General features: G+C 40.2%; 1 protein-coding gene across 2 annotated transcripts in view; it reads left to right on the top strand.

Moving 5' to 3' along the window:
- TTC29 (tetratricopeptide repeat domain 29) overlaps positions 1-14,493 on the top strand; it is a 592,695-nt gene extending 578,202 nt beyond the window's left edge. For both annotated transcript variants that reach the window (XM_037162386.2, XM_037162388.2), the window contains 2 exons: positions 13,639-13,701; positions 14,295-14,493. In XM_037162386.2, the coding sequence (XP_037018281.2) occupies positions 13,639-13,701; positions 14,295-14,329 (98 nt within the window). In that variant the 3' untranslated portion in view covers positions 14,330-14,493. The remainder of the gene's footprint in view (positions 1-13,638; positions 13,702-14,294) is intronic.
- Positions 14,494-17,978: the final 3,485 nt, after the last annotated feature.

The following is a 17,978-nucleotide window of genomic DNA, read 5'->3' as shown; positions in this document are numbered from 1 at the left end:
GTGGGCTATTGATGAAGAATGACAAGCAATCCATGTCTAGTTTCCTCTTAACTTTTCAGATTTTCACTCCTGAATTATGACAGGGTGAGGGGACAGCTCCCTCTCTCCATCTCTAATACATACTCACCATCCCTACAGGGTAGTCGGACTGGCCATTAATTCATCAACTTTTACTTGAGTACAAATTATAAGCCAGACATTTTCCAAGCCCTGGAAATATCAACTAAATAAAACACAATCCAGCCATCCAAGTGTTCTAGTACAGACAAATAAGCAGGTGACAGCATACTGGAGAGTTGGGGAGAGGGACATTCATGTCACCTGTGGGGACACAGAGAGGCCACCACCCGTCCTGCTTATCAGAGACACCTACTGCATCTCCCCACTGTGCTCTTGGAGTGACTCAGCACCCGGGCTGCACCCTTTGTGGGACTGGAACGTATAGGCAAAGGCAGCTCGGGAAACCTGCAGGCATTTATTTACCTGATGCATCTCCTTTGATCCTGGAAAATCTGTATTTGAGGAACCCTGAAGCTCTCTCTCTGCTGCTGATAACCTATTCACTCTTCATCTCTCCCGCTGCCTTCCTTTCTCTCTCTCTCTTTTTCTCTCTCTAACACACTCACAACACATACACAATACACATACTGCGAAAACACACATCTCTACATGGGAGATATCTAACCGAAACCTTCTTCATTCAGAGTGAGAATAAGCAACCAGCTGAACAGTGGGATACTGTCTGTGCAGACCTAGATGCATTCCAGAGGGCAGCAGTACTCCTTGCCTTCCCGCCCTGCCCCCAAAGGGATTCTAGCTCTGCTCTTCCTCACTGATAAGTAAGCCACTCCTGTCTTCCTTGTTGAGAAATCAAGCCTTGGGTTTGTGGGCATTTGCTTCTCCCAGTGAACGAATGCTCCAACTGTCCCTGCTGTGGGGTTCTGCTTGCTCCTTTGAGGAACTGCTCCAGGCGAGGGAAGCTCTCCACAGCCCAATCTGTGGTTATTTCTGCTCAGTCAAATCCTGGACATAAAAGGACCCACACCCTGCTGATGCCGTAATTCAGTGGCTGCGCTGCCCGCCCCGCTTTACGGGACTCTCGGTGGAGTGCTCTGTCCATGTCAACCGCTATGCCAGCCTGGGTTCCTTAAAAGCTAAATAAGCAAAATGCCCAGCAGAAGAAAATTAAAGCAATCTTTAATAATCCTCAGACTGTATGTATTCACCCCTGAATGAAGGAAACCAATGTGCTGAAGACACGGTCCAATGATGGAATTGGACCACGTATTTCTTTGGGTTCCATGAGACTGAGGGTGCCTTGCACTCAGTGCTTTGTTGTCTTTAGGGCACAAGAAGAACAAAATAGCCCAGAAAACGCAGTCTGGCTGTGCAGCTTGTTCACTTTTGAACTCTATGAGCCATCCACCTCTAATTCAACCTGACACTGCTAATTTGGGCATTAGAGTTTGAAATGAAAATCAATATCTGTTTTGAGCTTGAAAACAGTGTGACCGGACCTTGGGCAGAGCATGGCCAGGCGCCTGTTTTCAGTGATCTGTGAGTGATGTAACAGAAAATTTCCAAGTTAGAGCACTGAAAACACATATTCAGGTGAAATCTGACTGTCGGGGTGGAATTGACTACGTTGCACACTCCCACCCTCGTAAGGCCCATGATGCTTTTCAAAGTTTCTTCTTTTTTGAAAGCCCTTTTCCTGAGAACATGTTCCATGTGAGATCTAGAGACTCACCTGGCCTTTCCTGCTGGGGCAAGAGGTCTCTGACTAATGCAGGCGAGGCGTCAAAGGCCCAGGGCCTGAGGACTGACTTCTCTCATGATGTCAGGCCAAGTTAGCTAGTGCTTTAGCTGGGGAAAAAAAAAGTCCTATCTGAGAAATTTATTTTGTTTTGGGTTTTCCACAATCTTTCTTTGCTTTATATTTCCATTAAAATCTCTTCTGAAAAGAAAATTTTATTCAAAGATGTTTTATATATATGGCCTAATCGAATCTAACCTTTACTTCAATCTACTACTTGGATCCACTATTTTGTTTTAAAAGAAGAGCCGGGGGCGTGGAGAAAGGAAAGGTAAAGGGAGGGAGTGAGAAAAAAGGACAGAAGGGAGGAGGAAGGAAGATTAGTTCACACTGATGTGTGTAAACAAAACTTTTTCAGTGTTTTCAAGGATTTCTTTTATTTCTAGCTGTTAGATTTATTTACTCTGCAAACCGATTTCTGTGCCATCCCAGCTGTAAAAATAATGCAGGAAGGAATAAGAATCTTTATGCATACTCTCTAGAGTTTCTTAATAGCCTCAGCAACACCAGTTTCTTATGTTCCAAAAGTGCCACAACTAAATTCTTGTAGCAGAGTCTAGCATCATGAAGTACACACCTGGTCATAACCTGGGAGTCAGACTTTGACCAGCCAAGGGCACCATGTCCTGTTACGTCCTGTGGCACATGCTCCGCCCGCCCAACCCTCACTGGGCCTCCTAGCCCTGGAAAGAGGGGTAGACTGACTAAATATCCTTAATTTCTGGGCATTTTCCAAAACAAATTTGAGACACAATGTTTTTTCACTAGGAAAATAGGAAGTCCAGGGCTCAGCTACCCTAAGCAGAGTTTGGAAAGACAGATGTGGGGAATAGGACTCGGTGGAGTGGGGATTCACTCAGCTAAAGGAAGAGTGATGAAGAGCGCCACCTCCAGGATCAGACAGCCCAGGTTCCGACTGTGGCCCTGCCATTTACCTGCTGTGTCACTTGGACTCCTTGGCCCTCTACCCATTTCACTTGTAATACGGGGGTGATACTGTTATCCCCACAATTTAGATGAGCTAATGCTTGGGAACCTGCTAGGCTCCAGAATGCTGACTATCATCATTACAGAGGTTTCTGGGTTGAAGGAACTTGGCATCTAGCACAATCTGGTAAATTCTAAAATTAAGATGTGTGGTGCCGTGAAGAGCAAAGGAGAACCACCTAATTTAGGGAAAGCTTCACAGAGGAAGGAAAAATTAAATGAGTATTTAATTAAACTTAACTGTTTTAAATTATATGAAGCAACTGTGCATAACAATCTCCTTTTTTTCTGTAAGATCAACAGTGTCAATCACTAGAGGTATTGGCATGTAAGGTAATTCTATCAAAACACCTGTTGTTGAGAGAGGGCCAAGGGAATACTCATAGTGAGATAAACTTGGATAATTTTCACTGTACATAGTAATGGCTATGCAGTTGGACTGGGAAATAAGACTTCAGTAATTTAGCTGTTAGTTCTTCAAAAAAATGGAAAGTTACAATTTTTGAAGCCCAAATTTTGTATTTACAAGAAGGATTTTTCAATCAATCATCTTAAATGAACTATATCCAGAACTGCCTAATGAGTATATAGGCTGAAAGGTGATTTATATGAAAGCAAAAAAAATATTCATATACTTAAAGATATTTTCTATTTATGAACTTTTATTATTTCAAATTAAAGTCATTTGTGAGACAAAAGTTTCTCAGTTTTCAATTAAACTTTTATAGTTCAAACTTTTTTTTAATCTCATTGTTTCTCTGAAGCACTACAAAAGTTGTGACCAAAAGTTTAGGATTTTTCTTACTTATAAGATGAGAAAACTTAAGAATTGAGTATTTCTTATACACTCATTAAAGAGTGGTCCACTGATCTTCAGGTGATTTTTAAAAAATTACCCAGCATTTCAATCTAATATCTTTGTCTTAATTATATATCTTTTGTGCACTCACCTAAAATGTTAAGAGTAAATGTATTCATTCATTCTTTCTTTCAACAGACATTGATTGGTTATATGTGCCAAGCAATACTTTATGATGTCACATTTTTTAAAGTAAATCATAAGCTACAAACCATGTTCATTCAGAAAACATTAAGTATGTACTATCTCTAAGACATTATGCAAGGTACTGTAGGTACAGAGATAAATATATTAGTTTTGAAAAGAAAAGATTATTATAAACTGCAGACTATAAATAAGTGGTGATTGTATACTTAAATTCAAAGTACAAAAACGTTTTCAAAAATGACTCCTCATCTGTAAGTCAAAATACATGCACAGATGTATAATGTACACGTGTTGAGGAGACGGGCTCTAACGCAGAGATTTTCTGCTTTGCAAATGTTTGACCAACCAACCGAGCTATTGAAGATTCTGAGTCCTACCATGGAAAACCCAACAGTCTTACTTTTGCCAAGACAAGCATTTAAATGCATTTACATATCCTGATAGTGTCATAGTATTTGTTTTGAAACCCTCTGCACATTACTAGTCTATCCTAAATTAATTACTTTAATAAATTGTACATCAAACTCTCATTTTTTCTCTGAAGACCAAGCACTAATCCAAAGAATCATGCCATGGCTGGAGGTGGAGCTCCCCACTGCCCCCCTCTGCCAGGTACTCCTGAACCCATCTAATTTGAGCACTGCTGCAAATAGTGCCCCAGAACCTGCCTCACAATGCCTTTCACTTGCTGGGTACTCAATGAATATGTGTTGGATGAATGAAAAATGAATAGGGGTTACCAGTTGAGAGACACAGCACGCGTTCAACATAAACTATATCCACTACTGGAAAAGCAGCTTAAAATTTACGTCATTCTGGGAGTGGAGTAGCATGAATCTCTGTCTCATTCATTATTATACAAGTGAAGTAAAAAATACATTCAATCAAAGGTGTGCACTGAGCGATCGCTTTGCTGCTCGGTTGCTGCAAAAACACATGTCGTAATAGCTGAGACCTGGTCTGAGCAGCATTTTAGGAGTCTTTGTGTATGATTTTTATTTCTCATTGTCTTCACTTTCTCTCCAAGAATGACTGATAGCCTTTCCTGGTGATATCTTGGCTTTTAAGAGTGTTGTTTTATCTATTTTTTATGACCAACCTTACACTTGTTAAGTGTAATTTTCGCTTTATGTAGCATATAAAAATCTGTGATATGGTGCACCTTGAATTAACAAGAACGGCTGGACAAGAGACAAGAAATCTTTTAAAAATGAATGTTCACATTAAATACCTTGGATAGATAGGCCTTCTGGGGATTTTTCTGTAATGCAACAGAAGTGCACCATTTCTGTTTTCAGAGTTTCTTTCAGACACTGAGCGCGCCTCAAGTCATATTACATAAGTAAGGGCTTAGTTTGTACATTCGGATTTTACATCCTAGAGTCCCACTAAATCCTTTTTGATCAATCTGATATTGAAGAGATCTGTATTGATTTATTCTACACTCGTTTATGGCATTTATTTTGACATACCTAAGATTAAAAGCCAAATTAACAAGTGTAATCAATTTTCTTAGTGATAAAGAAAAGTCCTCTCGTACCCTTACACACATTCATCTAGGGATAAAAAACTTAAGTGAAGATGTTGTAATAAATGGATCGATTTATTCAATCACTCGGCATAAAAACATTAGCCCTGGGAAAGCGCTCGCCTCTAAGAGCTTTAGCTCCAGAGCTTCACTTGTGTTGGACCAGATGATTTGCATTTTTAGAGAAATTTCATGTCTGCAGCGAGCTCCAGCAAAAACATGAATAAATTGCTTTCTTCCCCTCTCTTTCTGACTTTATGAAGCAGAATCCGTTAGGAGTTGAGTCAAAGTGAAATGAAATAAAGGCAACAACAACTCACATGATGCAGACCCTGGGTTGGGATTAGTCCAGGCTCAGTTGTCCTGGCCTGTGTGTCAGAGCCGTGGCCTGCAGGGACATCCCCGGGGCACATGGCAATTTTTCTATCTGCTGCATTAGAAGCAGTCTCTAGAAAACAAGAAATTAAATAGACCAACAACAATTGAGAACTATGTAGGCTTTCCACAGCAGCTCTCTGCAAAGTCCGGTAAATCAACTGCTCCTTGCCCAACACAATGTAGGGGCTGAGGAACCTTTCCCATTGCTCACCTTTCTCTGAATTCGCTGCAGTGAAGATGGGTGTAGAAGTCAGGTGCATAGAAGACAAATGCCATATGATTTCACTTAGGTGTGAACAAAATAAAAACAAAAACAAACCAAATAGACACAGAATTATAGATCATAGACTGACAGCTGTCAGAGGGGAGTGGGATTGGAGGGCTGGGTGAAAAAAGTGAAGGGATTGAGAAGGAAAAAAAACGAATAGATACAGACAGCAGCAGGGTTGTTGGGAAAGGCAGGTGCGGGGGCGGGTGGAAGAGTGCAAAGGGGAGACTTGGGGGCGGTAAGAGACTTGACTTTGGGTGGTGAGTAGACGGTGCAGCATGCAGATGATGTGTCACACTTGTACACTCGAAACCTGTGTGGCTTTATTGACCAGTGTCACCCAATAGATTCCATTAATTTTTTTTTTTTAAGGAAAAGCCTGAGCTTTGGATCCAAACCAACCTGGGTTTGAATCTCCAGCTCTGTATGTGTGATATGGAGCGAGTTAATCCCCCAACCTTTGGTTTCCTCTCCTGTTCAACAGGGAAAATAATACCTGGAGCATAAGGTGGTTGAGAGGTTTTCATTAAAAAGTCCTATTTGCATTCTCTAGTACAAACTACATTCTCAATCTGTGGGAACATTTCATTCCTACTCATGCTCTGAATGTTGCAACTGAACAAAAGACAAGCAACTATTACTTCACCTTTTACAGAACACACTATTTTTCTTCTTTGTTAAATAGTGTAAGTAAGAATAAGGTTATATAAAACAGTGAGTCTCCCATTTTCATGAACAAATGAATCACCTTGAGATCCTTTTAAAATGCAGATTCTGACTTACTAGGTCTGCATTTCTAACTAGCTTTCAGTAGTACTGGAGGGAGAATTGTTTTGGTTTTTCAAAGAAGATCTATTTCCAGGAATTAGAAATCACTAGGAACTGTGCAGATGTCAAGGTCCATGTTTACTCATCTTATAATATGTGGACTGGATATTGTACATCTACAGTGTCTTTTGTTTGGAAATCTCCTCATATATTGGAAAATTAGTGTTTTGCAAAAACATTAATTTTGGCATCTCTAGATTATTCATTGAAAATACTATCTACTATACAGGGTCCCATACAAATAATGCCCCTTTTGTATTACAAAATATTTTATTACAAAATCATAAACATGTAATTCTGTAACATAACAATATCACACTCAAGCACACCACAGGACATTTTAGGTGAAATGTTCAAACTGCCGTCCATCTCATGTGAGACATTCACGTACCCTACCAACTACACTCAAGCCGGCATTACTTCTGCCAGACTCTATATAATCCTTTGTTCTAAAGTAGTCTGTTCATGAAAAGAGCATGGAGTTTGTGTGTTTTCCAAACTCTCTTATATGCTATTTCACACACACACACACAAGACACTGACTTCAGATGCATCTCACAGGTTCACTTGCCTTCTGGCTTTCTGGTCTGGATTTATATAAGGGGAGCCACCAGCAGGAGGTCAGAGGTGAAGAGGGTGAAGAAGTCAGGGAATTATCTCCCTGCCTCTGACTTCGGCTCGGTTCTGGCAGCTGTCACACTCTACAACCACTGCTTCTAGGTTCTGCCGGGTGACCCCTTTTCTGAATCTGTTTCTCACTCAGGGTCCAGTAACACCATCCTCTCCTCCTTTACCTTCAGCCTCAGGAAAGGTAATGGCACAGCATCCCTCTATCGTAAGTCGCTGGGTGCTTCCACATCCCTGTGGGCTCCTTAGCCCTGTCCTCATCTCGCAATCGTCCTGTTAGTCTCTTTGGAATCCCAGCTGAATGTGCCCTCTGTTTCTTCTTGACTTGCACTCAGCCCTTCTCCACTGTGGTATCAGGTGAGACAACAAAGGCAACCAACTACAAGAAATACTAGGAAGCATAAAAACTTGCTGAGAAGTTGTCAATTCAAGAACAGTGCTAATGAGGTCCAAATTAGCATCTGCTGTGCTCCAGGATCACAGGCTGCATCCCTGACCAGCCATTCTCCATGCCATTGGTTATAAGGAGGAGTGTGCCAAGAAGGGCACGAGCCCCTATGCCAATCCAGTACCACTCTGTGAACACAAGTCAGAAAGAAGCTGTTCAATCAAGGCAGCTTCAAGGCCAGCATTGCTCCCACTGAGTGACGTGATTCTCTGGACCCTTTCGTACAGGCTGCTTAAAATACTGAAACCACAACTGTCGATATCTTTTTCAAAGATATACTATTATTTTGTTACTTCATATATAGCTAATTTATAATAACATGGGTTAAAAAGCAAACATCAAATTATACTTTATATTGGTAATGGGATTCAGGGTTTATAAGACTATGTATTTAACTCATTTCTTTAACAAATGTTAACTATTGTGGTTAAGTGACTGAAACTACATAACCATTGTCTAAGAATAACTTAAAAATAACATTACTTATTTGAAGTGATTTTCTGATTATCAAGTGTGAATGGCAGATTTTCAGTTTATATACATATTTCCCCAAAACAAAACTCTTTCCTCCTTAGTACGGTTGCCTGACAAAACCATATTGTAATTAGGCCATGGTAGATGTACTATTGTATTAATATTGATGTACTGGGCTTACTTCCATGGTTTTAATTTTATATGATTTGAATACATGGGAGAGAGGGAGAGACTTCTTTTTGTCTCAGAAATCAGTTCCTGAGACTCTCTATAATCAGTGAGAAAAAAAGTACTGTTTCCACTAAAACTGAATCTATGACTTTCAGTAAAATGGACAGAAATAATAAAGCAAAATATAATCTCTTCATGGCATAATGCTAAAATCACCCATAATATATGAGCATTTTTACACATAGTATTTACTCTCCGTTATTTTCATAAAACACAGTTCGTTTTATTTTTAACAAAACCTTTGGAGCCGTCTTGATAAGGTGAACAGAAAGCGGAGTCTTTTGAACATTAGGTGATCAACTTTTTGACAACAGCAGGACCAGCATAGCTAATGGCATAATAGCCTGCAGGGTCCGGCTAAATATGATATACGAACGTAATCAAGCCCTGTGATGACTATTCAGGAGTAATCCCTTTGGCTTTGAACGGCAACATATATTTCAACACGGCGAAACCCATATGAAGAAATTCTCTGCAGACCACACTGACACAATACAGCCTTCATATCCTGCTCTGTGTGTTTGCTGTTTATAGTGAGTTTTAAATTTAAGGGAACGACTGCTGTATATTCATGTGAGCGTGCAATACTTTTGATTTGTTGTGGAAAGGTTGAATCCATTACCAGGGGTCTAAGTCTATAAACTCTGACACAACCTTTATGTGTGAGTTATTGTTTTTTTTTTCTAGAGTAAGGCCACTACAAATGTTTTGCATGACAAAATTATAAAAATTCACCTTTTCAGCTACAAAACCACCAGGTAGTGTCTCTTCCATTTCAATTCATACTTTTCTATGGATAACATTTTAAAATCTCATTTATTTATAATATTACATTATTAGAAAGTTATATGCCATTGTTTTTAAATAGAGGGATGGGGTGGTGGGTTTATTGCAATTCCGCATTCGATAACTTATTCTATTGTTCTTTGGTACAGTATGGGCTAAGCGATAGTATAAATGATATCCTTTTGCTGTCGCTGTGAGGGATCTACCACTTGAGAGTCCTCACTATTAGCAACATATAAGTGCCTGTTTCTACCGAAATGTAGACAGTATAAGCAAATGTCAGACTCTCAGCTTTGTCTTGGCCTGGTCTCCCTTGCTGCTGTCCTCATCTTCCAGCTTCCTCAAAGTCTTACCAATCAAACATCTCAAATCACACCATTGGTCAGACTCATGGCGGAAAACCTAGGTTAGGAATCAAAATCAGTGCTTTTGCAATTACAGAGCCAAGAGCAGACAACCCCATAGTGCTCTCCTTGTTGCAAATAGAAGTATCAGGATACTTGAATGATGAGTTTAAGTGTTCTGTGTAAATTAAACATCACTAAGGTTTCCTAGCACAGAGAGAACATCAATGTCTTCTATTTAAATTAGAAGACGTGACCTAAAATTGAAAAGAATAGCTATAGAAAGATATAGCTATTCTTCTCAGAGAAGCTACTTGGACAATATTCAACAATAAAAATCACTATTCCTCAACATCTGAGGAATGAGTTTAAAACAATTATCTGAGACCACTTGGGGATAATTTCAAACTTAGGAAATCCAGAAAGGATTTCTCCAGCTTAAAAGATATTGTTACACCCTTCTATACCAAGACCGCTGAGTGTAGAACATTAGATAGTATAAAATAGGTATCAAGATAGTATAAAATGTTAGTGGGTTTCTATATGTTGTGATGCAATGAAAAATATTATACTGAGAAGCTCACACTAACTCTTTACATAAAAGGAATGATAGAACATTCTAGTTAAGGGAACAGCTAAGCTTCCATGACAAGAGTCCCAAAAGTACAGTAGTTTTAGAATATAAGTGTGTTTCTTTTCTACTTCTTAAGTGAGCCATTTGTATGGGGTATCCCTATTGATATTCAGGGGGCCATGACCTTCCATCTTGTTGCCCCATCATCCTCTAAGAGAGGGTTTCTCAGTCTTGCACTATTGAGATTTTGACCTGGATATATTTTTTGTTAGGGAGGAGAATGGGGATGGATGTGATGGTCAGTATTGGATGTTTAGCAGCATCCCTGCCTTTTCCCACTAAATGCCAGTAACTACTACATGTAACAACTAAAAATGTCTTCAGATATTTTCAAATGTCCCTGGTAAGGCAAAATTACCCCCAGTTGAGAACCACTAAGTTAGGGTATTGTCATTGTCTACATGGTAGAAACTGAATCATAAGATAATAGTTCCATGTTCAAGACTGAGGAAAGGGAAAGTTTCTAGAGAAATGAATGTCCTATGTCTAACACTTAGGCCCGGAAGCAGAATGTATCCTTCTGTCCACGTTCATCAGTCAGAACTTAGTCTTGTGACTTCAACTAAATATTTCTATGCTGATGAAGAAGATCTAGTAGAAAGGAAAAAGCTGACATGGGAGGCAGAAGGAATCACCAGACCCTGCCTTGCGTGGTAGGCAAGAGTGGATGAGATCTAGTGAGGAAGCAGAAGGGTTGGCCTTCTGTGGGAGCGTAAGGAAGAGAGAGCAGGGGCAGTTACTCTTGACACAGAGCTTGTCTTTTATTTCCTGCATGAAACAAGAAAATAAATCATCACTGAGGATGATGATGCATGTAGAAGATTGGAGGTTTGAGAAAATAGAAGAAAAATTTGAATAGACATCCAGGAAAGTAGAAGAGTGAAGTGACTAGAATGTTTAATCACCTGTAGGGGACCGGTTTTTCTTGGCCTGGCAAATATGACTCAGCTCTGTATGGAAAACCTACAGGTGCAAAGTGGTGGGCAGGAGCCAGATTTTCAAACCAAGTTTTCCCGTGGGAAGCAGGCCTAGAAAATACTTACGGACTGTTATGGCTTGCTCTTGCTAAAACTCCCTCACCCTGGTCTAAAGCAGCAAATGTATATTGTTTATCCTCAAGGTAACTTCCAAAGCCTGCGTGAGTTCTCCCAAGGACAGAGCTAATGAGCTCATTGCCATCCCCCTCTGCATGCTATTTTTATTTCTTTGATTGTACCTAGAATGTAGACAGTAATGTTCTATGTGATAGATAATAAATCTTTCTTTGATGTAAGACCCAAGAAAAACAATAAAAGCCTGTCTAGGCAAGGGTCGGGGCGCTCCCCTCTTGAGGGAGTGGCCGAGGCACCATAGGCACTCTCCCCTTGAGAGAGTAGTCATGCCTGTTCCCTTTTTCCACACAGGATTGTTGTTGCCTGTGCATTGATTCTCCTCGTCAACCACAACAGGCAGACTCTGCTGGACAGGGTCTGCAACAATCACCAAAAAGCATTAATAGCCATGAATTTAAAGTGAGGCCCTGTTGTGTGTTTTTCCAGCCACATTGAGCTATATGGTATATGAGAAGCATGGACGGAGTTCATTTAACTGGGGTTACATTTCTGGGAAGTGAGTCTTCCCAGCAAGAGATTGGTAGTCAGGCTATGTGCAAAAGAGTGAATGACCATGACATTTACATTGCATAAAGAAGGAAAGGAAGACATCAAAATGGGGAGGAACAGTGAAAAGGTGGTAGGATGGGAGGTACCAGTGTGAAAGATTCCTGGGGTTAGGGCATTAGAGGTAGTGATCTAGGAAGACAAGAGCCACCAGTCAGGTAGTTAAATGCAGGAAACTGAGTCTGAGGGGGACCTGCGGTCACTGGCAATGACTAAGTCTAAGAATGGGGAACTAATGACCGTGCTAGGGTGAAGGACCAGATCTAAAAGGATGGAGGTCAAGGAACTGAGGAAGAATTTTCTGTGTGTTAAACTAAGGAAGTGGTAGTAAAGTGACAACGAGCCAATGCTGAAATCAAATGAGAAGGACACCCGTTGTAGGTAAATCACAACAGAACTTGATTGTGTAAACTAATAAGATGAGCTTTAGGGAAAGGAGGGAGGCCGAATGTCCTGAAAGAAAAAGATGGAGTGTGAGGAGGACACCTACCCATCTCCAGGTCCAGTGGTCAGAAAACAGAGAAGAACAAAAACGAAAAAAGGGCTTCTGGACTGGCAGTGTCCACAGAGGACAGCCAGGTGCCTGTTAGAGCGAGAAAGCAAAGGGCATTTCAAAAAATAGGGGGCAAATACAGTGGAAATATTTCAGGAACTGTGGTGGGTGGAAGGAGCAGACACAATAGGACACAGAGACTTTGGTAAAGCAGAATACAAGAAAGGAAAGGGGACCTGGAAAGGGAGGCCTGTCATGAGCAAAGGATAAAGAACATCTTACTAGATTAGTTCCAGTGGCTTCTACTTAAAGATAGAAGGGCAGAGATGAAAGTTCAATAACAAATTAACATGTCTATATGTACCTATAAACCTCCCATATCTTATTTCACTATTTGGATACTTTATATTGCTCTCTAAACTAAGTTTCCTCCTGAGCATTGCTTTAACGAGTCATCTTATCCCCAAAATGTGGCTGTTCTAGTTGCATGTGATAGTTCACAAGAATTATGTGGGTTAGAAATTCAAGCATGGCTTGACTGGACATCAACTGATGTCAGCCAATGGTGTTAGTCAGCTGTGAGAGGGGCTGGTTTGAAGAGTCCAGGACAGCTCCACTCCCAGACTAGAGCCGCGGTGAGTGGCTGAAAGGCTTGGCCCAGCTGGGACTATCACCTGGAGCGTCTGTGCGTGGCCTGTCCAGGATGACAGCCTGAGGGTGGGAGGACTTCTTATATGATGACCGGCTGTGCCAAAGTAAGCATCCTAAGAGTACTCACTGAGGGGAAGCTGCATAGCCTATTTGGATTTAGCCTCAGAAGGCAGGCAGGCACTTCCTCCACATTCTCTTGACCACAGAAGAGTTCTAAGCCTAGCCCAAAGGAGGGCAATTAGATTCCACCTCTTGATGGGGAGTGGCCAGGTCACGCTGTTGGGAGCGTGCAGAGTGGAGGCTATTGTTGCAGCCATCTTTAGCCAATATTATCTGCCCTGGTAACACAGGCAAGACATACCCTTTTATCAATCAGGTGATGAGGATACATATCCCTGAGAAGGGATTCCCAGGTTCAAGCTCAAAATAACTGTGAGTTCTGTTTGCCATAAACCATTAAATTTATACTTTTTTTCTTTAGAGTCTAGAAGAAGCACATTGGAAAGTTTATATCAAACCTCAGAGCATTTGGAAGAAGAACTCGGTAAGATAAATCAAGTAAAAAGTTTCTTTTAAGTACCCACATTGCAAAGATACCAAGTATAATAGAATTTTTCAAAAAATAAGAATAATTTCAACCAGCACTTGATAAGCTAATACTGAAATTCTGAGTTTATTTGTTCATTTTTTAAATCACCACTTATCCCCCACCCCCTCTTCTACCTCCACTACCTGCTTCCCACCCCCCACGATCCCCACAGTGTTGTGTCCATGAGTTCTTTCTCTCTTTTTTTCTTTTATGCTCGATCCCTCCACCCTACAACACATCCCTCCCAGAGCTGGGAGCTTGCTCTGTGGGTCTCTCTATTTTGCTTATTAGTTCGGTTTGTTCATTATATTCCACATATGAGTGAAATCACGTGGTGCTTGTCTTTCTCAGACTGGCTTATTTCACTGAAACATTGCTTTTGAAAAATCAGAGATTCATTTTTATATATCACAGATGGTTAAGTATTTTTAACCTTTTAAGCTATGTCTGAAAATTACAGGAAACAATATTTTTCAAAGCAAGTGTCTCTTACTTCCTAACCCAATATAAAATTTAATTGTATAATTAATTTTATTTCTGATTTCCAGATAACCAAAAAAATGAAACTTCAACCAGCTTTTGACTTAGCAACAAAGTAAGAAGAAATGTATCATGTCACCTGAGTCTTCAATTATCTGTATAGGAGTAGGTTACAAATAATACAGCTAGACTTATAATTAAAACTAAAACTGTGTTTTCACTGGATGTTGTATTGCAATGCACTACTTATTACACATTTTGTCTAAAACATTGAACTCCATGAAAATAAAACGTGTCCCAAATGCTTTAATATTAACAATTATCCATAAAATAAACTATACTTTTTTCCTTTTATCCACTATTCCACAAGAATAATAAGACACAAGTGTCTATGTAAATTTAATTATTGTTCAAGTGCAGTTTTCTGTCTTTTACTCCCATCCCAGCCCACCCCCCAGTGCTCCCCACCTCCCTTCTATTTCCCCCCACCTTAGTTTTTGTCCATGTGTCCTTTATACTTGTTCCTGTGAATCCTTCCCCTTTTCCCCTGAAATTCTTTCCCCTCTCCCCTCTGGTCCCTGTCAGCCTGTTCTGTATTTCAGTGTCTTTGGCTATATTTTGCTTGCTTGTTTGTTTTGTTGTTTAGGTTCCTGCTAAAGGTGAGATCATATGGTATTTGTCTTTCACCGCCTGCCTTATTTCACTCAGCATAATGCTTTCCAGTTCCATCCACATGGGTGTAAATTTAATTTTAAGTGCCTTTAAAAATGTTTGGAGCTCTGACTGGTGTGGCTCAGTTGGCTGGGCCTCACCCCACTAAGTGAAGGGTTGCAGGTTTGATTTCTGGTCAAGGGACACACCTGGGTTGCAGGTTTGGTCCCTGGTTGGGTCACATGTTAGAGGCAACCAGTTGGTGTTTCTCTCTTGCATCGACATTTCTCTCCCTCTCTTTCTCCCTCCCTTCCCCTCTATAAATAAATAAATAAATAAATAAATAAATAAATAAATAAATAAATAAAATCTCGGAAAAAATGTTGGGGAGGTTTTGTGAGAAAATTTTAATCAAAAGGCCCACATCTTTGAAAACACCTTGGGAAATTAGGTACGTCAGACGTGAACCTGTCAGTAAGGTCACCAGAAACCAGGTTTTGCATCGAACGCTGAGCAGACACGCTGCTATCCTGTCTGACAGATTTAATCCAGAGTTTTCTTTGGTGGTTTCTTTTTAAATTTCAATTTGAGTCATTTTTATTGGTGAACCTGATAACAAAATCAGGATTTTATGATGACAGATGCAAATCACAATTGCATCAAATGCTAGTACTTATGTATAAAAGGTCCTCCCATAAATAATGCAGCAAGGACCACTCACGGAGCACGGGCAACTATTTACAGTGGTCTCTAATTCCTTTTGGATCTAAATGGCAGTGCCTGAAATACAGCATTCCGTAATGAACTGTAATTACTTTCACTTTCAGAGTCTCCTTTTAAAAGCTGCTACAATATTATGCCATTTCTGTTTTTCATACTCTCTAATGAGATTCTCTATAAGTGGTTTAAAAATGCATCCCAGTTCCTAAGTAAGCAAATATCTTGGCACACCCACATTTTAGGTAACGCTGAAAATATCCTCGTGGGTAGCCCCTGGTCTAATTTTAAAGGGCCCTTCACCCTTCTTCCCTCCCCCTGCTCTTTCCCTTTTGGGGGCCTTCCCGTCCTCACAGAAGTATGACACATATCCACCTAGGGATGGTAGCATATTTTGAAATGTATAGAAGACACATTTGGTTAACTTTCAAGAGTCTCATTTAAAGATAAAATATAGGGATTTTTTAGAAAAAGAAATGAACATAACTTCCATTAGGTAAAAGGCTTTATGGCCCTTTTTCCAAGTTATTTTACCCAGATATTTTAATAAGCATATATTATATTGTTATCACTAACTGAAATTAATCTCCCCTCCCACCTGCCTCCCACACACCTACCATAGAAATTATAAAGTGTACCCTGGACAGTAATGCGGTCATACAATTATTTTTGGATTTTTAATAGCTTACCTGAACTGACTAAAAGAAAAAAAAACAAATACTAAGAAGTTGCTCCTCTTCCCACACAGCTTGCTTTTGTATCTAACTTCTCAAACTCTGCTTGAGATGGCAGTTCTTTGTAGCATCTTATCTATAAATTTTATGAAATTGAAAGTTGTTACAAGTTGTCCTGAAAATGTTTTATAAGTATATACAAATTACCTTAACATTTCTAAAAACTTTATTATTACTTCCTGGGACAATCTAGAATCTACCAAGTTGAATAAATTTGGCCTCAGAGAACAATAAACTTATCACCACTTGAACCCCTAAACTTTTAAACATGTTCTGCATTTACTAGTGGTCAAAGAAATGCAAATAAAAACAGCAATATCTGTCCTGGCTGGTGTGGCTTGGTGGACTGAGTGCCGGCCTGCAAACCAAAAGGTCATCAGTTCAATTCCCAGTCAGGGCACATGCCTGGGTTGCGGGCCAGGTCGAGCTTAGTTGGGAGTGTGTGAGAGGCAACCAATCGATGTATCTCTCTCACATGAAGTTTCTCTCCTTCTCTTTCTCCTTCCTTTCCCCTCTGTCTAAAAATAAATAAATAAAATGTTAAAAAAAAACAATACTCATTTATTAGCACACGGTTGGTCAGAGTCCAAGCAGGTTTGACTGTTTAGGTCAGTGATTTTCAACCATTTTCATCTCATGGCACACATAAACTAATTACTAAAAGCCTATAGTATGCCAAAAAAATATTTGTTTTTGCTGATCTGACAAAAATAGGTATAATTTTGATTCATTCACACCAGAGGGTTGTTGTGTTGGCTGTTGTCGTTTTTTTATTTGATAACCTAAGGGAAAAGAGGTCAGTGCCTCTGACTAAATAGTGAGGTATTGCATGTTTTAAAAATTCTCACGATGCACCGGTTGAAAGTCATTAGTTTAGGGTATCATCAGACCAAAACCAAGGTGTCTGCCAAGCTGGGCTCTTTACCTGACAGATCTGGGGTAGAATCTACATCCAGGCTCATTTCAGCTGTTGGTAGAATTCTCTTCCTTGCATCTGTAGGACTGGGGCCTCTGCATCCTGGCTGGTGACTGGAGGCCACCGGCATCCCTTCTCATAACCCCACCCATCCTGGAAGCAATAATGGCATTTGGAGAACTTCTCCATCTTCAGAGCTCTCTAATTTCCCTTTCTGCCACAGCCAGATAAAAGGCTCTCTGCTCTAAGGGCTCATGTGATTAGATTAGGCTCATCCAGATAACTTTCCTATTTTAAGGTCAACTGTGCCATATAACATAATAAAATCATGGTGGTGATATGTCCTCTTAGTCACAGGTTCCTGGGATTAAGGCGGGACATTTTGCAGGTCAAAAATCGACCTACCACACCATGGAACAACATGCAATAACTAAGAATGATGACCATAGGGTTGGCATTTGGCTTGCCCATTCAAACACATAAACTAGTTATTAAAATACAGAAATGCTTCTGTAGCATTTAGCTGTGGTTCTGCAGTGCTGCTTTGGGTCCCCACCTTCTTCCCAATGCCTAGGAACGCTCCCATTCTCTCCCCTAGCAGGATTCAGCCCCCTCCTGGGCCAGCAACTGAAGGACCGAAGTCTGACACAGCCTGTCCTTTCTCATTGCTTGGTACCTATGAAGTAAATCATTAAATATTTGGAGTATCACTTCTGGATTTAGATGTATATTTA

Source organism: Artibeus jamaicensis, unplaced genomic scaffold, assembly GCF_021234435.1.
Source record: "Artibeus jamaicensis isolate MK-2021 breed Jamaican fruit bat unplaced genomic scaffold, CSHL_Jam_final scaffold_537, whole genome shotgun sequence".
In the NCBI taxonomy this organism is placed as follows: Eukaryota; Metazoa; Chordata; class Mammalia; order Chiroptera; family Phyllostomidae; genus Artibeus; species Artibeus jamaicensis.
This window is presented reverse-complemented; position numbering and strand designations above follow the sequence as displayed.